The sequence below is a fragment of the Agelaius phoeniceus genome, chromosome Z, assembly GCF_051311805.1.
Source record: "Agelaius phoeniceus isolate bAgePho1 chromosome Z, bAgePho1.hap1, whole genome shotgun sequence".
Classification (NCBI taxonomy): Eukaryota; Metazoa; Chordata; class Aves; order Passeriformes; family Icteridae; genus Agelaius; species Agelaius phoeniceus.
The window spans coordinates 72,782,935-72,808,853 of NC_135303.1; the positions used below are offsets into that span (position 1 = coordinate 72,782,935).

The 25,919-nt window shown below is 40.1% G+C and overlaps 1 protein-coding gene across 1 annotated transcript in view; it reads left to right on the top strand.

Moving 5' to 3' along the window:
- The window catches only part of LOC129133138 (interleukin-6 receptor subunit beta-like), a 35,754-nt gene extending 13,745 nt beyond the window's left edge, over nt 1-22,009 (top strand). Inside the window, exons 9-15 of the mRNA XM_054652763.2 lie at nt 2,069-2,227; nt 3,258-3,380; nt 3,947-4,099; nt 6,868-7,011; nt 10,065-10,161; nt 12,106-12,169; nt 17,116-22,009. Coding sequence (XP_054508738.2) covers nt 2,069-2,227; nt 3,258-3,380; nt 3,947-4,099; nt 6,868-7,011; nt 10,065-10,161; nt 12,106-12,169; nt 17,116-17,592 — 1,217 coding nt within the window. The 3' untranslated portion in view covers nt 17,593-22,009. The remainder of the gene's footprint in view (nt 1-2,068; nt 2,228-3,257; nt 3,381-3,946; nt 4,100-6,867; nt 7,012-10,064; nt 10,162-12,105; nt 12,170-17,115) is intronic.
- The last annotated feature ends 3,910 nt before the right edge of the window (nt 22,010-25,919 follow it).

Consider the following 25,919-nt stretch of genomic DNA (forward strand, 5'->3'; position numbering starts at 1 on the left):
CATTTTAGCACTTCTTTGTTGGTGAAGCTAGAGGAAGTACCATGTGTTGGATCTACTTAGGAAAATGGTGAATTTTACTTGGAAAAATGTATTATGGATTGTCCTCAATATCAAGTAGGTGCCAGTGGTTTAAAAAGTTCACAGAACTATGTGCAAGTCTAAGTTCTTGAGCTAAATAACTATTAAGACACCTGCTACTGTCCTTTATTTCAGTATTACTCTAACTGGCACATAGGAAAAGAATAGATAGGATGTACCTGTCACACTGGCATGTACATGTCACATTCTAATGAAGATGTAAGCTTTTCTGAGGCCTTAATAGACATTCTTTTCATTTAAAGAATCAAACTTACTGTATAATGTCTTCCTTATAATATAAACTAATTTTCATGTGTTACAGTTTTGAGATGTACTTATTGCAGTATAAGGAGAACCTTTCTTACGAAGTAAGATTTTTTAAATTCAGCCATAACATTCACAATAAAGAAGTGTGCAAGTATCCTTATTGATCTTCTGGTAGCTGCAAATGATTGCTTATCCAGAATTTTCTAACACTCCCCTCATGTTGTTCTCCTTTTCCTTGCAAAGAGGTAACAAATTGATTTTGCCCTTACATTTCAGTCCCTTAGCTCTCTTCTGATAAAATATATCCTACCACTTCAAGCCACCTTGTGACTGACAACTAGTTGTCTAGTGAACCTCTGAGCCTGCATTTTGTGGCTCTCTCCAGATGCCTGTTCTGTTTGCATTTTAGAGCAGCTTCTCTGTATCTATCATTAATTACTGAGAGGATGCTTGCATTAAGTGCATTCTTAAGATAAATTCCTTCTCAGTATACACAACTTTTTGTCAGCTAGTACAGTAATTTTCTTTACAGAATGACAGAATCAACTATTTTGGAAAAGACCGCTGAAATCATTGAGTCCAACTTACAGCCTAACATTACCCTGTTGACTCAACTATGTGTCACTATAAAGTGACACATCATCCACTCTTTGCTTAAACATCTCCAGGGACAGTGACTCTACCACGACCCTGCACAGCCCATTTCAGTGCCCAAACTCTCTTTCTGTGAAGAAACTCCTTCTAATGTTGAGCCTAAACCTCCCCTGGCACAGCTGAAGACTATGTCTCTTGTCCCATGGCTCATTGCTTGGGAGAAGAGACTGATCCTGCTAGATCCTCCTTTCAGATAGTTGTAGAGAGTCATAAAGTCTCCCCTGAGCCTCCTTTTCTCCAGGATAAACAATCCCAACCATCTCAGACAGCCCCAGCTCCCTCAGACAACCACAGCTCCCTCACAATTAATTTGCCTTTCTTGTATTCGTTTCCAAACAGGAGAAAAAATGGAGAATGTTTATGTCTTTCACAAGGTCTACTTCTTACCTCAAAATAGCAGGTTGCCCTTTTCTCTCCTTAGTGTCAGTCAGAAGGTCTTTCCTAGTTTGGTAGCCTATCTTTAAAAATGTCAAAATCTTCAAGATCCTTTCAGAAAATTCAAAACGTATGAAATATGAAATTATCTAGCTATGATCTATCATTAGCTCCTTCTCCTTCACCCCTGCTCAGGCAAGCACTATCTCAGAGTTACTCCACGTGTAGCAGCTGCTAGTGGCTCACAGGAGCTTATTTAGCAGCACCTGACATCTTTCTCCTGAGCCTTGCAGCAACCACTTAATTTCAAGCAATCAGAAATCAGGAAAACTCTTGTACAGCAATCCACACTGTAATTCCCAGCTACCACAGTAAAGTAGTAAAGTAGTTGTATTCGTCTCCAAACAGGAGAAAAAATGGAGAATGTTTATGTCTTTCACAAGGTCTACTTCTTACCTCAAAATGGCAGGTTGCCATTGCAATTCCCAGCTACCACAGTAAAGTAGTAAATGCTAAGTTTCTTCTATTGAAATACTATTGTAAACCTTACTATGATAAGTGAGTCATTTGCTATGTTGCTATATTTGCTTAATGAATAATCTTTAAAAAACAGAGCAAAAGGGAGAAAGAAAAAACAATAGGGGAGAAAACTGTTTTCCTGTTTATTGACCTTTAATTGTGTGTTTGTTCACAGACTTGCCTGGTCAAATACATGTCAAAAGCCAGGGAACAAATGCAGTTGTCACATGGACTCCAGAATACAAACCAAAATGTTTTGTGGTTGACTGGGGCACTAGTAAAGAGAATATGCACATGAAAATAATAACTACGGCTACTGGAAATTTCACATTAGGTAACAGCAACCACCACATCTCCTATGGAAGCACCCTTTCATTTCTTGGTTATTTTTGGTTGGGCAGAGTAGGATTCTGTTTTTAAGGGCAAACTGAAGATCCATCCAGATAAGTACTGCTCTTAATAATTGTCCAGAACTGAGTCATCAGTTAATGCCTAGCAACATTAAGACAGATAAAAAGAAGTTTTAATTAGGGTTCTTCTGGATACTGTTGGGCAAGAAATGCAGCTAAGCTACTGGTACAATGTCTCTCCTTGCCTACATTCCAGGCAGACCTATACATTACTGGCTTTAAAAAAAACCTTTCATCTTGTACCTAGGTAAGCTTATCTTTCAATATAAACTGCTCTGTTACAGACTCCCTAAGGTTAATTTCTGTTTTTATACCAGTGTCTATACTTGTCAAAGCCTAAATTCTCAACTCCAGTATTCTGCTTACCATGCTAGACATGATGGGCTTCAGTCAGGGATTTCTATACGGAACAGACTTTGAAAATGTTGATTGAAATCACATAGGTAACTCTTGCAAAGGCCATTCAGCACTGGTTTTTATGTACAATAGAGAACATTTAGCTTCAGAGTTCTACAAAGTCATCTAGAGTGCACTGTTTACCTTCGTCCTTCTGCAACCTCGGTAGTGCCACACTACATCTAGGTTTTTTCCTTGGGTTTATGTATTCTAGCTGAGTGGGAAATAAGATAACTACAGCCATTTTAGTTCCTAATTTCTCCTTCAGTAGCTAATGTCTCCTGTAGGGAGACTATAAATATAGCTGTCATCTTCTAAAAGAAAACCCAAATTTAGTCCCATTCTGGCTTTGAAATAGTTTACATAAAGCATCTAGAGGCACTGAAGAAGGATGTACACATTTTGTACTCAGTGGAAAGCACTATACTCTTATGCTATGCTATGAGTCTCAGAAAGCAAGAACTATACAGAAAATCTATGAAGCTGTTGATTTTCCTCTTCTTCTTTGTTATTTATAACTTTTCAGTAGACCTTGACATATCTTTATTTGTTTTCCAGACAATTTTCAGCCATATAAGTTGTACAAAATAATGGTACATGCATCTGATGTGTGTCAGTGTGAAAGTTTCATAAGACATGAAAAGACTTTTGGAGTGACTCACTTTTACTTCGTTGAAGGAGGTATTCTTCCCCTTTGTGTAACCCCACCCCTCTATATTTCTTCTTGTTTCCTATTTGTAGCAGTAAAAAAAAGACTACACAAGATTTCTTTTCCAGATGAGTGAACAGCTTTCTCCAGTTAGCATTGCCTTTATTCTTAGCAGTCATGTCCTGGCAGTGAACAACCTGAATGCTGTACCTTACTGACACATCCACAGAAATATTTTTATTATGTATGACATTACCAAAAATAACAGAAAGATGGGCTCAGACCCATGTGGCTCAAATTCAAATTCAATCAGATTTTCCAATCCCAATTTCATAGTGTCTCATATTGCAAGTTGAAATGAAAGTTGTTGCTATTGGAGTAAAATATTCATGAGAGAGTCACAATTTCTACCTACTTAGGTATTGTTTAAGGTGAGAGGTTTTTACTATCTGGGACTTTGCCTTTCTCTTGCACCCTTTACATTGCATTTATAGCATCTAGAATTTGACAAGAACTATCTTGGAAACAGCCAGGATTCAGTCTTGTATGTCCATTGCACAGGTATTGATGCAGAACTCAAACATCTGTTTTTTTCAAGTTCCTAGGACTGGTCCTGCTAATGTGACAATTCTGAATATCACAAAGCATTCTGCACTTGTGAAGTGGACTGAAATACCTGCAGAAGACTGTTTGGGCTTTCTCCAGGGATACAGGATCAGTTACACAGATTCATCAAGGAAAAAGTCTCCAGGTAAGTCACCACTGCCAGAACAAAGCAGCAGCTCAGGGTCATGAAAGGAGAGCTTCATTCAGACCATTGAGTCTACTGAGTTATTTATGGTTTCTGTGCAAATTGAGTGCTCTGCTCCCAAAGATCAGCTCCTGGTTAGACTCTTAATGCTCTAGATGTTCCCATGAACACTTAGAATTTTCTAGTTTTTATCTCAAATTAAATATTGCTATTTCCTTAAAAATTACATTTCTAAGACTAAAGCAGAATTCTCTAGGAGCACTTAAAGGAAGACATACATTTTCACTATTACGATTTCAGTCACAAATGAATGTTATGTGATGCAAGCAAATGACTTATGTTTCATAGCACCTCATCCAAGCTTGATTCAGAGCCTTTCTTTAAGATGTAAGACATTCTATATTTCGTTTTTCAACTCAATTAGCAGTTTGTATTTCTTATCTGTTTCCAAATACACCATTATAAATTTAATTTTGGAAACATTTTATTAAATTGGTAGTTTTTATTACTAAGTTTGTATAACCTTAGAGATCTTTTCCAATCTTAACAAACTACAAATGATGAAATTTCTACACATATGAATAAATGAATAGCTGTGAATTCAAACCACTTGAGTTTTCAATTTTAAAAAATCCCCATATTCTTTTGATAAACATTTTCTTTCTGGTCTAGAGAGGAAAGTCTCTTTGCCATAAGTAATTATACATTAACTTGGTATGTACTGGCTTTCAAATAAAATTGAAGACATGCTAAGGAAGACAAATATCAAGTAAGAGCTGACAAAGGGAGATAGTAAAAGTTCTATAATGCATGTTGACCTATGCCTTTAGAGAATCATAAAAGGTCTTCTGGTGATTCTATTCCACTTCAAATACCTATCTGAAATCACAAGAGCAGGCAGAATGGGAACATCCAGGGCTGAACTTAATTTATTTTTTTTTCCTCTATCTTAACCAGTCAAGACAGCAGTGACATGGCATCCAATTGCCATTTTTTCCAGGCAGAAAGTATAATTTTACTGGAGAATTAGGGGGAAGGAAGTCCATAGGTTACAGCATCACATCCCCTTCTGTGAAGATTTTAAATACACAGTGGCAAACTTGAGGAGAAATTTCTGTCCCAAAGGCATCCTTACAACATGTCAGTTTGTACATTATTCTGGCCAAGGGAAAAGTCACTGAACCATCAGAAAAGGCAGGTTTAGCTGAAAGCTCCATAAAGCAGGTAAAGCAGAAAGCACAGCCCTGTTTCTGTACTGAATGATGAGTAATAGCACTGACATAAATCAAGCTAAACCACTACTAACAACTGGAGTGAGAGTAAAGTATGTGATGAGGGCTAGTCCCAATGTTAACTCTTACAGTCACATAAGAAAAACTGTTCAGCATGTTAGATGTATTTTCCTCTCATGAAGTATAAGCAGCCTTCTGTGTTCATCACCTGTGATGGTTTGACCCTGGTTGGATGCCAGAGCCACTGGAAGCCAGAGCCACTCTATCCCCTCTGCAGGTGGACAGGGGAGAGAAAATGTAACAAAACATTCACAGGTTGAGATAAGGACTAGGAGAGATCACACATTACCACATGAGCAAAACAGACTTGACTTGGGGAAATTAATGGAATTTATTGCTGATGAAATTCAGAGTAGGACAATGACAAGTAAAACAAATCTTTAAAACACCTTTCTCCACCACTCCCTTCTTCTCAGCTTCAGCTCTTCCCCACCAGCAGCTCTTCCCCACCAGGGAGACACAAGGAGAGTTACAGTCAGTTCATCACAGATTGTTTCTGCCATTGCTCAGGGAGAAGAGTCCTTCTCCTGCTCTGGCATGGATCGCCTCCCATGGCAGACAGCTCTCCCATTGACTTCTCCAGCATGAGTCCATCCCATGGGTTACCATTCTTCACTAACTGCTACAGCATCCACACTGTTTACTTCCTACAGGATTAAGTCCTTCAGGCACAGTCTGCTCCAGTGCGGGTCCCCTCACAGGGTCACAAGTCCCACCAGGACCCTGCTCCAGCATGGGCTCCTCTCTCCATGGGTCTGGAGGTCCCTGCCAGCACCTGCTCCAGCCCAGGCCTCCCACAGGGTCACAGCCTTGTCTCAGGCATCCACCTGCTCTGGCCTGGGTCTCCTCCAGGGGCTGCAGGTGGATCTCTGCATCCCCTGGGACCTCCATGGCTGCAGGGGCACAGCTGCCTCACCATGGTCTCACCACAGCTGCAGGGGAACCTCAGCTCTGGTGCCTGGAGCACCTCCTGTCCCTCCTTCACCAACCTTGGTGTCTGCAGGGCTGTGCCTCTCACATATTGTCACTCTACTGTTCTCTGGCTGCAATTACATTTGCAGAGTAACTTTTTTTTCCTTCTTAAATCTGTTATCACAGAGCCATTTCTAATTGGCTCAGCCTTGGCCAGGGGCATCTCCATCCTGGGCCAGCTGGGATTGGCTCTGTTGGACATGGGAAGCTTCTGGCAGCTTCTCACAGAAGCCACTCCTGTAGCACCCCTGCCACCAAAACTTGGCCATACAAACCCAATACAGCCTTGGAGTGTCAAAATCTCATGCTTTTAACCTCTGGATTTAAAATGTACATAAATATTTTGGGAAACTCTTGTATCCATTTAAAGAGCACCTGCACAGTCTGGTTTCCTCTAGATGAGGATCAGGGCACTGAAATTTTGCTGTTTGCCCAGTCAGCTGCACTGATACCTGCTCTGCCATGAGAGCTAATCATCTCCTCCTAAAACCTCTTGTGTTTCAGCTGTTACTCTCAACGCTTCTATCACAAGTTACCATCTTACCGGACTGAAGGAAAAGACCACCTATCGTGTGCAGATTTCAGGATTCACTAATGCTGGAGAAGGACCTCAGACTCTTTCACAGCCTTTCAGCACTCCAAAATACGGTACTGTGGAACCCCTATGCATCTGCATTATCCAGCATGAATCTTTGCTTTATGTCCTCTCAGTGTTCACCCACAAGGTTTATTAATCAATCCTCAGTTACTGAGAACAAACACAAAAACTTGTTCCTCTGCAAGATGTAAAATTTGTGTCATAGAACAAAGTATTTAACTATCTGTATATTACCTGCATTTTATTACCTAATATACAGGGAACTTAGCTAGGGCTCTTCATCTCTGAAACTTTTTCTGATCTTTTTGTCCTAGCTATGTGCACATATCTTTATTTATTGACAATTACTCTCTAGATTTCATCAGATGAAATTTCTACCTGTGACTAGTAATGTTCAATCATCTGCTTTTGGCAAAATCCTGAGCAGTCATGTAAAGTTGGCTTCCTGAGCCATTAACTGCAAAAATAAAAGATTAAATACCTTTCAATTGCTCCTAGTGTGGGTGAACACTAACCAAAATATCTTTTGCTTTCTTATAATTTAAGTACATTCTAAGTAACAGGTCCTTTAGGTCACTGGCAAAGTTTACTTTTCTCAGAAGTGCCTGGATAGGTTAAGACAAATACAGTTACATTTAAAAAGTCTAAAAACCTTTGAATCATATAAGGTTGGCTAAACTGAGTCTTTCAAACATTTTTAACACCTCCTCAGTTAAAGTAAAACTAATGCTGCAACAGACTTTTTTTGTTTTACCACAGCTTCCCTTAATGGAGATTTCTAAATAGAAAAATAAAAGAACATGCTAAGATGGTATCAGGAACCTGTGATATTCAGAAACAGAAGTATGCAAATGGTTTCTCCCCAGAGTAGTTTTTTGTGTTGAGTGAAAGAAATATAAAACCATACAAATAAATAGTCAAAAATGTAAAGAGATAAAAAATAAATTCAAAATCTTCCTTGAAATCAACAGGATTTGGACCCCTCCTCCCCCCACTGAAAACTTTCTCCTCAACACAAAATATTAAAGCCTCTCCCTAGAGCTTTTCTTCAGGACTCTATTTCACTCATCCTACGAAATATATATTTGGAAAGTATTCAATTTTTCCGTGAAGTAACAAAAATGCAGAGTGAAATTAACACGACATTTAAAAAAAATCAAGTAATTAAGTAATTACACTGAATTTAAACATTACATTTACTATTTTTGCTCTTCCCAAACATTTCACAGGTTTAATCCATTAGAAGTATCTCAGGTTTCTTTGCTATAAAGAACAAATTTCAGCAACAAAGCAATTTGCAGCTTTCCAAATTAGTTTTGAACTTTAGGTAGCTGTTTGGTAAAAAAAAAAAACAAAAAAAAAAACCCCAAAAAACTATTGTTGGGGGATGGGTAAGAAAAGAAAAAGGAGGTGAAGGAGGTGGCTTTTTTTTTTTTTTTTGCAAATATGGTTTGTCAGTATCAGTAACACAATCATGAACTGACCACACTCTACAAACACTTTTTTTAAACTTTGATGTCTCCTATAATGAAGGAGGCATCACAAATCTCTAACAAAGATCTCTACACTGACCCACTCTTAACATCACAGTCAGTTTTGGTTCCTGTGTTAGCTTGAGCATTTTATCAACCTTCATTAACCTCTCAAACACTTTCTCCTCTGTAGGTAGGTGGGATCTTGGTAGAAAATATCTCAAGCAAGTATTAAAGGGCAATAAGAGACACAGGTTTGCTTCAAGGATTGGCAAATGACTGATTACAGATAAAGTGGTCTTAATGATCTTAAAAGTTAAAGCATGGACACTATCTAAATACACAAGCTGTGTTATTGCTATCAGGACCAGGCATGACCTCTCAAAACAACCCTAAAACAAAATAAAGCCCAATCAAATAAAAAAAAACCAAACAAACAGACAAAATCCCCAGAAAACAAAAACCAAAACCAACTAACCAAAAACCCCAAACACTACTAGTAAATCCTGAAATCAATAAAAAGCTACTGTCATTTAAATAGTTTCTTATTATGTCAGATGTGCATGAGGGTCCTAACCTGTTAAACAAGTTAGAGCTCACATAACAGCATGGGGAGGAAAAAAACCACTTGGCAGGTTGGAGATGGACAAAGAACCATCTGAAATTCAGCAAGGGCAAGTGCAGGGTCCTGCACCTGGGTAGGAACAGCCCCAGGCACCAGCACAGGCTGGGGCTGCTCTGCTGGGGAGCAGCTCTGTGGAGAAGGACCTGGGGGTCCTGGTGGACAAGAAGCTTCCATGAGCCAGCAGCGTGTCCTGGTGGCCAAGAAGGCCAATGGTATCCTGGGGACATTGGGAAGAGCATTGCCAGCAGGTGGAGGGAGGTGATCCTGCCCCTGTACTCAGCCCTGGTGAGGCCTCACCTGGAGTGCTGTGTCCAGTTCTGGGCTCCTCAGGACAACAGAGACATGGAGCTCCTGGAGTGGGTCCAGTGGAGAGTTGCAACGGTGTTTAGGGAACTGGAACACCTTACTAGTGAGGAAAGGCAGGGAGAGCTGGGCCTTTTTACCAGGGAGAAGAGGCAACAGAGAGGGGACCTTATCAATATATACAAATACCCTGAGGCCAAGTGTTAGGAAAATGGGGCCAGGCCCTTTTCTCTGGTGCCCAATGACACAACAAGAGGCAATGAGCGTAAACTGAAACACAGGAATTTCCACCTGAACATGATGAAGAGCTTCTTTACTGTGAGGGTGATAGAGTACACGAACATATTGCCCGGAGGGGCTGGGGAGTCTTCTTCCCTAGAGATACTCGAAATCTGCCTGGATGCAATCCTGTCTCACCTGCTTTAGGTGAACCTGCTAGCAGGGGATTAGAATAGATGAGCTTCAGAGATCCCTTCCAATCCCAACCATTCTGTAATATGTAGATATCATAAAAATACAATCCTGAAAACCCCACACACCCCTGAAAACACCAGCTTTAGTTTTAACTATATTTTACTTAAATTCCAGAGCAATGTGTAAAGTTGGCTTTGACTTCTGTTTGAAATATTTCTCTCATGAAGTTAATAAGGTCATTCTGTACTTAAGACCATAAATCTGATTCAAGCTTTCTGTTTCCCATCAGATAAAGGAGAACTTGAAGGTTTTGTGATTGGTCTTTGTTTCAGCATGATACTCATTCTGGTTTTTGCACCTCTCACTTGTTCCCTGGTGATTAAAAGGTAAGGACAGAATATTGGCTGGAGTTGTTAGCAGCACTCTTTGTTTGCTTAGCTCTGAGTTTCATAACACTGGGCCTTTTATGTCATTAAAGGCAACACAACTCAAAAAACGCACAATACCAAAGCCACCACAGTAATCTCACAGTGAGAGCAATTACAGGCCACTAAGCTAATTAAGCTATAAGGTAATTTAAATGGTAAAACAAATTTGTAAAAAATCTGTACTCTTTAGATTTTGGTTCCTTTATCTGACTACCTCCTGTCACAAACACTCTTAGAAAGAGACAGGACCATTTCTCACACTGGGACATATGCTACATATATATAGATAAAGCATGCATTTGATAAATTTTATCTAAGATGTTTCTTGCAAACACATTTGGATATTAAATTTATAAAGTATGCATATAAGCACATAATGACAAGGAGCAATAAATGAGTAGGAACAAGAGAGAATAATAAGGGTGACTATAAGATCTGGCAATGGTCCTCTTATTTTATGAAAAACTGGTTTCTGCAATAATAAAGTATTCACCCCCACATAATAATCTGAAGTACAATATCAGGCACATACACTATGACTAAAAGGTTTGCATAGTAATGGGTTCCAATAATAATTTTCTGACAAACCTAATTGCGTACAACCACTCCTGTTACTATTTGGTGTCCTAGAACGCTACTTTCCCTTTTTCTCTTCTTCACAAAGCACCAGCCTCAGAAGCTGAAAGCACAATGGCTGAAGGACCGTTGGCACAACCTGTGGCTTGAGAGCCACACAGCATGACATAGCCTGCTTTAGCTTTAAACTCTTGTCCTTGCCACTGGGAAACAGACTCAGCCTTTTCATCTTGTATTTTAAGTTGCACTGTGTCTGATACAACAGTTTTGGCAGGAACTTCTGAGACTTACCTACTTTTGACCTAGAGTAAACTTCGTTGTGTTCAGTATGAGACCACACCTCTTTGTCTGGGCCCAGTAGGAAAGAGGAAAGGGGAAAAAATAAAACAAAACACAAAACAACCAGGCAGCACCCAGGAGCCCAGTGTAGCACTACAAAATAGTGGTTAAATTTGTACATTTGTAGTAATATTGAACATTTGAATTGAGATAAAGGGTCCCAGTGATGCCCTCATCTCAATTGCCTTCTTGATTTGTAAGAAAGGTGTCACCAGCCAGCCAAACACCCATCTTCACGGGATCAGCAGGAGATTCATTAACTTTACAGCCACAGTTTTCACCTCAACCACAGCCTAAGCAGAGGCAAAGTATCCTAAAGCTAATGAAGTCTAGCTTTACTTTCAAAACTGAAAAATACTGAAGCCAACACAAAGGCAGAGTGATGGACTACTTAAAGTCTCAGCCTCTCTTACAGCTTTGTTGAGGCTTTTTTATGGAGGTGAGATACTGTATGTGATAGCTCCCAGAAAGAGACAAACTCAAAACAATCAGGAAAGAGCAGGAGTTGTGTTTCCTTAGAGCTTCTCCCAGACTACCAGCGCTGTTGCACAGGGGCTGAATGCAGCAGCATCTTGCTCTTTGTTTTCAGGGGAAAGGGAAGTTTTAAATCAAAGCCCAGGAGCAAATACTTACTAAATCAAGCTTTGTCTTGTATATCCCAAAGCCCTCAAGGAAGATGGAGGATTTGTGGAAATGATAAATTAGATGTATAGATCAAAAGTACAGAAAAAGACCACATTGCCAGTACTTTCACAGCTCCTTTGTGATTAAATAAGGATGTTAATCATCATTAACTCAGTATTTCAGTATAGACTACCAAGTTTGGTCATCAGCTTTTAATTAGCATTATGCTTACATGTCTCTGTAGAACACCTTTTTTATGGTTACAAAAATGTCAATATGTTATGTATGAACAATAATTAATTTAAATGCATAGGAAATGTCAATCATCTAACCTGATGTTAAATGTAAAATACTTCTTTACAGGCTGAAAATATCATATTGGCACAGTGTACCCACCCCAGGAAACAGCACTGCACTCCAAGATATGGTGAGTACTCTTCTGACAGCTTAAAAAAAATACACAGGTGAGATCTTTGATTAATCTATAGTGCTAGTTATCTGTCCTTTCACACTTTACTCAAGAAAATGTCTAATATCAGCTGGTTGGAAGCCAGAGTAATATTCAAAATATAGGATGGGGATAGTTTCTATTTAGGCATAGACCATATACAGTTTAAAATTTAATAAAGGTCTCAGACTTTTTTGAGTACATTGTAAAGCATTTTTAAAGACACGATCCTTAAAAGAGCAAATCAAAGCCGAATTGAGGTAGATGGAGTCTAAAGAGAGAAATTTAGAGATTTTTTGGCCATCTGGACCAAATTTCATGGGACAAGCCAATTAAACCTGAAGCATCTTCATTATTTTCCTTACCATAAAATGAAGTGCCATGAAGTCTAACCATTAACCAGTCAGTTTTCACCAACTCAAACTGATTATTAAGTCCAAGTTGTTCAAAATACAAAGTAGTGAATTGTGGCCTAATTCCAGAGAAGTCTAATGAGGGAGGCCATGTAACATGGTCTTTTCTGAAGTCTGCTCGTCAGCTTGCCTCCAAAGCAATCCAGGGGCTCTGTCTGGCAGCTGGTGGCTGTCTGAGGAGCACCTACTTACCTACAGGCACCAAGGTTCAGCAGCATGCTCACATCTTGCCCACAGCTTTTCCCTTTATTTTGGTAAGTATACCTGAATTTCAGCACTAAATAAGCAGGAAAATCAGCTGTTAGGAAAAAATACAACTATTAGAATCAACTGCTGGAGACCATATTATCCACTTTTGCCTTTTAGTGGACTTATTTGTATCTTCACCTTCTTGCCTTCCCACTTTAGCAACCCAATTGCAGCAAGATTTCTGTAGCAGTTTTGGTGACATCTGATACTAAAAGTCCTCCTTTTAGAACACATAAGTTTATCTCCTAAGTCTCAGACCACCTATGATTGTGTCTTTGTATCAGGAATTACTACTGCTTTCCTTTATAAATCTCTTTTTCTGGAATACTTGAACTTAAGGTGGCACTTGACAATCTAGTAGTTCCTCTCACAAGCTTTAACAAGCAGACTTCTATCTCATCAAATTTTGGGCATTGGCTAGGTAGGTATCTACTGTCCAGAACTGGGATACAGAGTGAAGTAATCAGAGACAGTATTTCAGAAGACTCTGATAGTCTGCTGATAATTAGAAGTTTTGCTGAAACATTCCTTCCTGCAACAGAATTTTCAAATTCCAGATCAGGACTTCCTCACTTGCACCTAAATGCAGCTAAAGAAGTGATGAGTTCAGAGCTCGTCATCAGGTAGTCATTTTGCAATGAAGAAATGCAAGTGAAACACGCTGAGACTGCATGCTATAGAAAGGACAAGTAGGTTTTATGAACCACAGCGCCATTTTGACATAAAATGCATAAAAGCAAAATATCTTAATTAAAAATGCCTTTAACTTTTCCTGCAGAAGCAAAGCAACTGTCAAAGAAAATGAAGTTTGTATTAACCATTCCTGGTAGAGAATATTGTAATGTTGATAACATGTTAGACACAAAAATACCAGATACCAGATAACTGTTTAGGAGAAAGCAGAAAAAGCACTATGTCAGGAGACAGTACAATAAACAGTTTATCAGATATATTGTCTAGAATTAATTTGGTATTCTGAACAATTAATGAACTGTGGAGAAAGATATTCCCCAAATAGGTATGGCAAAACAGGGGCAGGGAGCAAATCTTGCTATATTCTGTACATTCTTACTATATTCTGTACATTCATTTGATTTCTAGTTGTTCCAAGACTGAACCAGTTTAGTTGAGCAACTTACCAACTCTTGACAAAAAATAGAAAAATAATCCAAAAAAGACAACAAGACAACTTGTTGTCCAGTATTACTGGGATTACTTAACAAAATATCAGTCATACATCCCATGGTACAGAGCAGCAGGAGGAACTGAAGACACTTTCATTACAGAGACAAGGAAAATGAACTGTGGGGAACTAAAATGTCAGTCAGTCACCCAAACCAGTCTTCTGTTCTTTGTACATTGTTGTTGTTCTATTATTTCTCTAGAGTCTCATAATGATATTCTCAGACTTCTAAAGTCTATACCTCTCTGGTGTATTCTCATGGCTGCAGATCTTCACTGACTCTTTCTGCTGCATGCTGTTCTCTCTCAGGTCAGAGCTCCTTCAAGGCTCACCCTGACTGGCTTACCCACCCCCTTTTTATCCCAGTCATCTTCATTGGTCACAGCTGCAGCCCAATTAAGGACATCGCAGCTGCAGCCCATCAAGGGCAACCGGGACCTCTGGGGCAAAGCCTCTCTACAGATATTCTAATACATTTCTTCTACTATATTCCCCCCCTTTTCTTTTACTTAAGTTAACAGTTGTACAGATGTTCAATTACAATACATACATTTTTCTATGACTTACAGGTTATGTACAACACTCATATTTTCTCATGACTCACAGGCTATGTATAACTTACACAGCTCTTTGTTCAAAGGCCATACTCTTTCAGAGCTCTTTGACTTAAAGGCTATGTTCTGTCGTAGCTCTTGGCTGCCACAGCTCTCGGCTGGCATATCTTTTGCTAACTATCACGTCAGGGTCACCAATTGTTGTTGTTCTATTATTTCTCTAGAGTCTCATAATGATATTCTCAGACTTCTAAAGTCTATAACTCTCTGGTGTATTCTCATAGCTGGAGATCTTCACTAACTCTTTCTGCTGCATGGTGTTCTCTCTCAAGTCAAAGCTCTTCTAAAGCTCTCCCTGACTGGCTATCCCGCCCCCTTTTATCCTAGTCATCTTCATTAGTTACATTAGCTCATTAGTTCATTAGCTCATTAGTTCATTAGCTGCAGCCCAATTAAAGACATCGCAGCTGCAGCCCATCAAAGATAACTGAGACTTCTGAAGCAAAGCTTCTATACAGATATTTAAATACATTTCTTCTACTATAATACATAGCCAAGATTCTTCAAAGATGCTTCTTCTTCTTTGCCTATTGCCTCTTTCAGACAGAATCCTAGCATTGCTATGTTGTTTAGAAAAGACCTCCATGATCATTAAGTCTAACCATTAACCAGTTCACCAATGATCCATGTCTCCAACTGACACAGGAAGACTTTTTCCAAACACTTTCAGGGATGGTGAATCCACCACATCCCTGGACAGCCTAACCACCCTTTTAGACAAGAAATTCTTCCTAATATCCAATCTAAACCTTTCCTGGTACAACTTGAGGCCATTTCCTCTCATTCTTTCATTTCTTATGTAGGCAAAGAGACCAACCTCCACCTGGCTACATCCTCCTTTCAGGCAATTGTAGGGAGTGATAAGGTCCCCCTGAGACTCCTTTTTTCCAGGCTGAGCACCTCCAGCTCCCCATTGGACTTGTGCTCCAGACCCTTCCACAGCTCTGTTGCCCTCCTCTGGACACCGTGCAGCACCTCAAAGTCCTTCCTAAACTGCAAGCTCAGCACTGGACAGGATTCAAGGTGTGGCCTCAGCAGTGCCCAGCACAGGGGGACAATCCCTGCCCTGGCCCTGCTGGCCACACCATTGCTGATCCAGGCCAGGATGCCATTGGCCTTCTTGGCCACCTGGGCACAGCCTGGCTCATGTTCAGCTGCTCTCACCAGCAGCCCCAGGTCCTTTCCAGCCACTCTGCCCCAGCCTGTGGAGCTGCCTGGGGTTGTTGTGACCCAAGGGCAGGACTCAGCACTGGGCCTTGTTGAACCTCACACCATTGGCCTCAGCCATGATCCAGTCTGCCCAGATCCCTCTGCAGAGCCTTCCTGCCCTTCAGCAGATCAGCACTCCCACCCAGCTTGGTGTCACCTGCAAACTGATTGAGGGTGCCCTCCATGAGATCATTGGTGAAGGTATTAAACAGGACTGGCCCCAGTACTGAGCCCTGGGGAACAGCACTGGTGACTGAACACCAGCTGGATGTAACTCCACTCACCACCACTCTCTGGGCCTGGCCATCCAGGCAGTTTTTTTACCCAATGAACCGTGTAACTGCCTAAGCCAGGAGCAGCCCATTTATTCAGGAGAATTCTGTGGGAAATGGTATCATATGCTTTACTAAAGTCCAGATAGACATAAAACCTATTTCAGATTTGGTAGCTTTGGAATTTGGGCTGCTCTTCATAAAAAAATATGATAATGAACATTCATATCATACAGATTTTTATTCAAAAAAAGGCAGAAGTTAACCATGTAGTGATGTCTACTTATCCCATTACAAGAGAAAAAGAGAGAGATTTTATTTGGTATTCCTGAGACTTCAAAGAACAACATTCTCATTTCTCAGTCAGATCACAACTTGTAAGAAGAAAGAAAATAAAAAACAATGCACACTTACTTATTTCTTGCAAAAAACCCAGTGTAAAAAAATTTAGAGCAGGTGGGGACAGGGAGGCAGGGGGGGAAGGAAAGAAAAATGTCTAATAGCTATATCAGCCTGCCCATAATTTAAAAACCATTATGGCAGACACAGAATAATCTAGGAGGAAAATAAGGAACTTGGTTTTACCAACTGTTCTCCATTTAACCATCCAGAATTTGCAAAAAACTTATTACCCCAGGTATACTCAGATCACAGCATGGCATGAAGTTAAATAACAAACTGTTCATAGCAGCTGACAGCTTAATTTTTTTCTGGCTGCTGTTCAAATTTCTGCCTTTTTACAGTAATATATTTGCTAAATTTTTTGAAAGCTGTGTTCTCAGAACAGCACATCATGAGGCTTACATTTTATCATCACTACTTTTGGTGTAAAGTAAACATAAAAGCAAGAAAAACTGATTAAATACTATGGGACCAGACAAGATGGTCCTTTAAATTAGGTATTTTCAGTCATATTTCGAAAACCAAAAATGAGCTAAAATGGATTAATTAGCATATTATTCTTTTTTCTTGCTTTCTCCCACAGACTAATTGGAAACACGTTTCAAGGTCACTGCTTCAGGCCCTGTCAGACAATGATACCACCAGCCTTTTTGTCATAGAGCATGAATCAAAGGTTCCTCTGACCCTAGATCTCTCCACAGATGGTGGAGAAGACAACAAGCATGACACCTGCCAGTCAGAAAAACCTAGCAATAGCATAGACATGAGTCCAAGACATGAAGAAATCCCTGCAGAAGCAGTGACAAGTGAAGAAGACACCATTTCCACAGAAGTACCACTCTTGAGTGACTATGCCAGCATGGAGTTTAGTCAGAAAGCCCTGATGGGTCTGGCAGTGAGCACACCTGAAAGAACTGCTCATCCTCGTCTGAAAATGGAACTAAGCAGTAAGCCAGCACAAACTGTGCAGAAGGTTTTGTTTGCTTCCCAGGACTACCTCAAACAAAGCCAGGTGGTACTTCTGCCATCTGGACCAAATTTCATGGGACAAGCCAATTAAACCTGAAGCATTTTCATTATTTTCCTTACTATAAAATGAGTCTCCAAATCTTGTTGTACTTCAGTGGAGCCACAAGGACCATATGGGACAGTGAGCTTGTGACAATAGTTATCTCCACTATAGTAAGTTTCCTTGGTGAAATAGATTGATTGTATTATAAGATTAGCTATTTCACCACGGTCATCCAGTGGAAAGTCCACCTTCACACAGGCAAAACTTTTAGGGACTTACATGAAAAATCTTTCAGTAAAGTACCTCTTGCTTGATATTTTGTTCCAGGGTATTCAGGAGCCATTCAAGGCTTCCACTCTAAGCACAATGTCATTGTAGATATCAGAAAAATTCTCTACTAACTATGACTAGCTTCAGATCTGATTTTCAGATCCAGTAAGCTCTTTACAAAAAAAAAAAATCCAGCAAAAGTATCCAGCTTCAAAGTATCCAGCTTCAAAGATCTCCAGTTGGTCAAAGCTGGTCACAGAAATTAGTGTAAATCTTTCAAATTAGGAATCTAAACTTTGCTTATTGATCCATGTCAAACACCATTTGTGCTTTACATTTCAGAACTTTACACCTTTAGTCATTGTAGATAAATAGTGCTGTGTAAGTGAAGCTGATAATAAGTTTCATTAACAGTATTGGAGTTGTTACTTGTATAAAATTCAGGCTATTTCCTCCTACAATTACCCACACATTCAGAAAAACCCATCCGTAATTTGTGATGAGGTGTAACTGCAGATATATTTTCACCCTGCAATGACAATAACTGTTAAACAGATTTCAGGAGCTGAACAGGTACCCATTTCAAGTACCCATACCTCCAAAGATTGCATGGAAGAGGAGCCACTGGAATACAGGGGATAAAAGGGTCTTCCTCAATATGCTTTCTATGCAACTCCATCATGTATCCCCACAATGCAAGGAGTCTGAACCATATTCAGGCTTACAAGAGTTTCTCAGTCATGAACTCTCCAAGCATTAATAGTCTGCACTTATTGTAGAAGACCCAGTTTATCGTTGTTGTCTCAAGTTTAAGGAACATTTTATTAAAATTGCTTTGTGGAGAAAGAAATTGATCAACTGTATCATAAGCACCAGAGAATCCATAGATGGACATTTTAAAAAATTTTCTCATTAAAAGTGAAGGATGATTGGCATTCACACAAATATTTCCACTCATACTAGGCAGCATGAATTATAGAATAGCCATGCTCTTAAAAACTCAGAGAAATTCCATATCCCCACTTCATTAATTCAGTGCGAATCCAAAACAAAACCTAGTTTATTCATTTTCCTTATTTATATTCACTCTCTCTTTAACTATATCTCTCTATATCTGTTAAGACTGCCAGGAACAAACCTGTATTTCACTGTGGGTTATGCATTGTATTTTTTCTTAGCACTTAAAATTCATTCTTGTCCCACAAAGCAATGTGCACTCATAGCTGTTAAATCTTGCAATTGAAACAAGGGGTAAGAGAAGCACTCCCTAGAGACTGCACAACTTTGGACAGTCTTTTAAATATCTTTCTTCTTTTTCTGAACTTTAATCTGGCGGCTTTGCCTAATTGAATTTAAGAGAATGCAAATGATCCTGCTATTAGTGGAGCTATTTTTACTGGTAATATCAAGTGGTGTTATTGAAATGCTGTTACAGACAATGAAGTCCTGATATATAATCTTTATCAAGTAGTCATAATTTGTCCTTTTCCAGAATATAAGTATTATCCATGCCCATTACTTACAGTATTTCTTTCATTTCTGGCCAAAGAAACTTATTTTCCTAGTGCTTACCTTCAATAGCTTTACTCATCCCTGTAAACATCAAATTCTTCTTTTTGTACTCTGCACCTAACGAACCAATACGTATTATTCTGTTAGGGATAAAATATGTATAAAGTAAGCAAGTAGAACCAAACCAAAGCCTTGTAAGCTGTTCCAGTACATGAAACAGTCTCGATACATGAAACTCAAGAGACAGATTGGGCTTTTAACCTGGTTGATTATCAACTCCACTCTACTAGCCATTGTCTGACATCTTATTACAGAAAATTCATACAGCAGAACAGGAGAGTTGTACTAGAACCACCCATGGATATTAAATAAAAGGTATAGATGTATTATACTTTCAGTTATAAAGTTCAAAATATATGTAATTCTTAATTGATCTCATTAGAGCAATATTTGCACAATGGCCATAAACAGTACATTTGGGAGAATAAGAGATACATATAAAATCCTGGTGTGGAGATTGGAAATAAATTCAAAACTCATCCCATTATGATGTATACTTTGAGAACAAAGAAAGAACCTTTTATGTGGAGAGAAATAGAAAAGTACATTTACTAAATAGTTTCATGCAGCCAAAAAGGAGCTTTAGTTGGAATAATGTACTTACTCTGTGACACAGGATTAGGAGACATACCATGTTCAGGTCTGCAGGTTAGAGAAATATAGATGTCTGTGATATTTGGTTTTGGTTGGCTCTCCTGTGGAGATTTTTATTTCAGTTAGAAGGGTCCTACAACAATTATCTAGTTATACCCTCTGACCTCTTCAGGCAGTTTAAAAAACAGTGACTGCAGAGGCCTTTTTACACAAATAAACATGTAAGATACTTTATTCCATGTGCTATAGTACTGTTCAAGTGGTTAGTGTAGTGTTCTAAGCATCAATATCCTTAGCTTCAATATATGTTATGTTGTGTGAAATTGCAGATATGAAAGCTCAGGACCACAAAAGACAAGGTATTTTATAATTAAATTTTTGCTGCTTTTTCACTGTCAGTATAGCTCTGGATGATTACTGTCAGCATTAGTGAGAATTTAGACATGGTGAAAGCTTAGACAACTGTAGACCTGGAAGCACATCATCATCATCGTGATTTATAGCATGGGATTGCATTATACTGCAAGTTTACAGTACTTTATCATTCTATATTTACAGAGAAAGGAAAGTAATACTCAGTCTCTAATACAGCACAAAGCTAGGTTTTTTCTGTATTTTTCTGGTATGCAGAGCAGATGTTTTTCTTGCATGAGGAGTTTTTATTATTTTTAATTTTTCATTATATTTTTAATTTAGTGCTTAAAGTCAGACTACACTGCAGTAGTTAGCTCTGAAAATTAACACTGTATCAGAGACAAAACAAACAAGGACTCACCCTGGAACAGGAGATTGCAGCAACGACAATACTGTAGAGGTTTATTCTGCATTAGTTAACAGGTGAATAATAATGTCTACCAAATATCTACAAATTCCCCCAGAATCTAAGCCTTTAAGCTTAGAGCCTTAACCCTTAGAGCCACTTTTATGGCACAATAGTGTCTGCATTTGAGAAGAGCTGTCTGGAAAGCAGAGAACACAGGGGTATCCTGTCAACTCAAGTCAACAACAGTTATTGCTACAAAAATTGTCAAATAATGAAGCCCTTCATGAAAGACCTCTGGTTACAGAAGATACTCTTGGCTCAGTGTCACAGGTTCTTGGCTTGCCCGTTTCTCTCACTCAATGGCACTATGTGTCTGCTGCCTGAATGAGGTTAAATGTATTCTGGTAAAATGTGGATAGAATTTGTATGATCCTGGGTAATAAAACTTGTGACACCTCACACCACTCACTTTGAGCACTGTTTGTAGAAGACTGCTAAGATAAATCACTCCATGCCAGTGGTGTTGGGATGGGAATAATCTTATCCTCATACCTATTTCAATTCTACAGCAAAAGAACCAGCTTGATAATAAAACTAAAAACAACCTGCTGTGCTAGAAATGGTCATTCCCATCACCCATCCTCAGAGACCCCTCCAGTGCTTCACAGAATCACAGGATCACTGAGGTTGGAAATGACCTTTAGGATTGAGACCAACTGCAAACTTAATACTGCCAAGCCCACCACTAAACCACATCCTTAAGTGCCTCCTGGGATGGTGACTTAACCAGTTCCCTGGGTAGTGTGTTCCAAGGATTGACAACCCTTCCTGTGAAGAAATGTTTCCAGATATTCAATCTAAACCTCCCTTGGTGCAACTTGGGGCCAATACTCTCACCCTGTCACTTGTTATCTGTAAGAATATGTATCATCCCATGAACTCTCCCCACTTGGTCAATCCCCAAGCCCTCAGCCCTGGAAACATTAACTACTTACCACAGAGTCATCCCTCCCAAAGGAAAAAAACAGACTCCCCCATGGTCTTGGTGTCACAACTTCCTCTGGTTTCTCATTCCCCTGTCACTGGCTTGGTACCCCTGGTGGCCACTCCTGTTCCCCTGGAGGCCGGGCCCCTCTGCCCAGCCCTCAGCTCTGCCCCCCACCCCTTCCCCTTTATAAACTGACTGCTCCGCGGGGTTCATCCTCTTTCCCTGGGTTTGCCCTTCAGATACTGTGTTATTCTGCTGGAATAAAATCTTGCAAAAGAGCCTTTCTTGCTTCTATTCCTGAGCCAGCTGCAGTGAGTGTTGAGTGGAGGTTTGACTGCATTGCCTGAATGTTAACTCAGCTTGCCTTTTGACAGGAGAAACTTGCTGGGGACAAGAGATAGGCAGCAGCACCTACCACTTTAATACCCACATTTTAAAGAATATACTGACCCTCATCTCACTGCAACATCCTCACAGACAGTTGTAGAGAGCGACAAGATCCCTTCCCTGAGCCTCCTTCTCTCCAGGCTAAACATCCCCAGCTCCCTCAGCCACCTCTTATAAGACCTATGCTCTAACTTCCTTCCACAAAGCTTTCCCCAAGCAAATGGGTGGCCTTATTACTTTATCAGAATGAACCCACTAAGGAAGTACTCTGGACTTGTTGAAGTGGCAGACACAGGAAGGACAAAGAAAAGTTCTGAAGAATGATGGGCAAAGCTACAACCATCACTGTCAGGAAAACAGATTAAATGGGTCCAGGTCCTTACTGGAGACACTGGAGCCTAGGTAAGCTGGAGAGTAGCAAACATGCTATTTTACCTGAAAATTTACAGGCTGCAGACAGTTTTTCATAGATTGCTAGCACAGAAATGGATAAGAGAACAATAAACAAAAACATAACAGAACAATATGTATTGTCTGGCCTTTCCCAAACAGTAATTTGGGCATGGGCCAGAGAGTGGTGGTGAATGGTGCGGCATCCAGCTGGGAATCAGTCACCAGCGGTGTCCTCCAGGGATCTGTGTTGGGTTCAGTCCTGTTTACTATCTTTTCTGATGATCCAAATGAAGGGATTGAGTCTGCCACAGCAAATTAGCAGATGACACCGAGCTGGGTGTGAGTGTTGATCTGCTGGAGGGTAGGAGGGCTCTGCAGGGAGACCTGGACAGGCTGGATAGATGGGTTGAGTACAATAATCGGAGGTTTAGCAAGACCAAGTGCCAGGTCCTGCACTTTGGCCACAGCAATCCCCTGCAGTGCTACAGGCTGGGGACAGAGTGACCGGACAGGGGCCAGGCAGAAAGGGACCTGGGGGTGCTGGTGAGAGCAGCTGAACAGGAGCCAGGCTGTGCCCAGGTGGCCAAGAAGGCCAATGGCATCCTGGCCTGGATCAGCAATGCTGTGGCCAGCAGGGCCAGGGCAGGGATTGGCCCCCTGTACTGGGCACTGCTGAGGCCACACCTTGAATGCTGCGTCCAGCTCTGGGCCCCTCAGTTTAGAGAGGATGTTGAGATGCTCAGACATGTCCAGAGGAGGGCAACAGAGCTGCGGAAGGGTGTGGAGCACAAGTCTGAGAAGGAGCAGCTGAGGGAGCTGAGGGTGTTTAGCCTGGAAAAAAGGAGGCTTAGGGGAGACCCTCAGTGCTCCCAACAACTGCCTGCAATGAGGATACCATCAGGTGGGGGTTGGTCTCTTTTCCCAGACAACCACGGACAGGACACAGCCTCACGCTGTTCCAGAGGAGTTTAGGCTAGACACTTAGAAAAAATTTCTTCACAGAGTGATTGGGCCATGGAATAGGCTGCTGAGGGAGGTGGTGGAGTCACTCAAGGTGTTTAAAAAAAGGCTGGATGTGGCACTCAGTGCCATGGTTTATTTCATAAGGTGGTGTTAGGTCATAGGTTGGAGTTGATCTCCAAGGTCTTCTTCAACCTACTTCATTCTGTAATTCTGTAATTGCTACTGTTAAACTTTGCTGGTAGTGAGTGGTCCAAGCCAAGGTACTCAGCAATCAGCAATCATCGGCTTTCTTCCAAGTTCTAATTAAATAACTATTCTGGCATTCGTTTCACATGTGTGGCTACTGGGTATGATCAGAATTAGGATCCATAGGATGCAATAATGCCTTTTGGCATTACAGCTGCGGTTGCATGTTTAGTATCTGGTGGTTTAGTGGGTTACACAGTCTTGAAATTAACTTGGCCACTGTGACTTCTGTGTATTATTTTCAAGTGCTACCTACTCACTTTTAGAAAGGAAGCTACATGTGTTTCTGCAACTTTTAATTGTCACAGCTGTGTCAAAGAAGCTATAATTTCCAATGCCCACACAACATACTAGGCAAAGACTGCATTGTAGCTTTTCAATACAACAAGGGTGAGAACCTCATTGTTTAAAAAGAAATAGCATTTAGTCACATTGAAGTTCTAACTAATTGTGCTGGGTCATATGAATGTTCTTCCAATGCTGCAAAGCATTTATTAAAAAATTAAAATGAAATTTATATTGAATGCACTGGCTCAATGAAAACTAACATTACTATTAAGGATCCCACTATGAAAAAGAATATAAATATTTCCACTAATAACTAAGAGATTTTGTGAATGTTGAGAAAGTCTCTAGCTCCAAAATGAGTGAAAATAATCCAGTAGCATGTGATTCCAGTAGCATGTGAACATTGTTTCAGTGTTCATTCAACCTTCATCAGAAGAGCCTCTGGATTTCACAAAAATAAGTAAGAAAAGCAAAGGTGTAGTAGTACACTCAAATTCACCATATATAGGCTGTATCTCCATTGGAATGCTTGAGGAGTCTGCAGTTCCAAAAAGGTTGTGTGTGTAATCATAAATCCATGATACAATTGCTTTGAAGCCATTTGCTCTAAGAATGTTTCTGACTCTAGTATTTTTTAAGCATCAGGGTTTCTCCTCTCTGTTTCCATATTTGTCTCTTTGCAGCTGCAGAGTTTGCAGTGAACTTTTTAAAATCCTCAATCCACCAAATCTTTTACTGACAAATAGTCAATGTGTTTTGTTTGCAACACTGTATGTGACTAATTTTCTATTCTCCAGTATGCTGATCCTAGGACACAGAGAAATAACACTGGAGACCCAGTCACAAGTATAAAAGAATGTATTTTCCACTTCTAAGGACAGTTCTGTTTTGGGTTTGTTTGTTGTTTGGTTTTTTGGGTGGGTTGTTTAGTTTGGTATTTTTTTAATAATATTGGTTGGTTATTTGAAAGCTTCAAGGAGCAAAAAGCATGGATGCAAAGAACAAGCGATGAAAGACACACTGGTTCTATTTCTCCTTACACCCCTCCACTTGCATTGTCTTTCCTTCCAGCACCCAATGTGTCTTGGAAAGGCAACCAGCTGTGCTGCCCAGGTGGCCCAGTTCTGCACACTGGCATGATGGTACTCCGCCAAATGCCATGTTACAGAATCTAACCTTACAGGTCCCATTCCTTTTCTTCGCTGGCAACACACTCATTGCAGTCATAAACTGCATTGCAGCAAGGACTACAGAGTTCTGATTTACTTAATTTTCTCCTTGGATTAAATAAAAGCACCTTCCTGCTGTCAGGCATTCTAATTTACTTTCCCACCTCCAAAAGAAATAGTTGAAACACATTTCATCAATTAATTGTTAAAGGTAAACCTCCAACATGCATCAGCCTTAGTCCTTGAGTGTTGGTTCAAGGCACCTGGTAATGAACTGGGCATAAAATCAAAGTCAAAACAAACCTCTTTCAGATTTGACTAAAAAGGCCCAGCTACTTGTACATGGAGTATCTCCTATTAATGTGTAAGTAGGTACATCACTTTCCAGTGCATTTTGGCAGACTACTATTGCATTAGACTACGAAGTTAGCAGTGGTAGGGTACTAAAGATAGTGCTGCTTTGCAGTAGGCTGGCTGCAACAAAGCCTGTAGCGCACTCTGTCTAAATATCCAGTATGTCAAACACTACCTGAAATCTTACTGTGATAGTTCAGGAGGGGGTGCTCCAGCACCGAGTTTTACACTGCAGTGCAGCATAGCCCAACTCCCAGAAGATGCTCTTCCTACATCAGCTGTCACACTTGTACTTTCTGAAATTCCAGGACTAATTCTGGCTTAAATATTTTTGTTTCTACACTGCAATCCCCTCAACAATTCTTCCTTCAGGGGCTTGAAGCTTTCT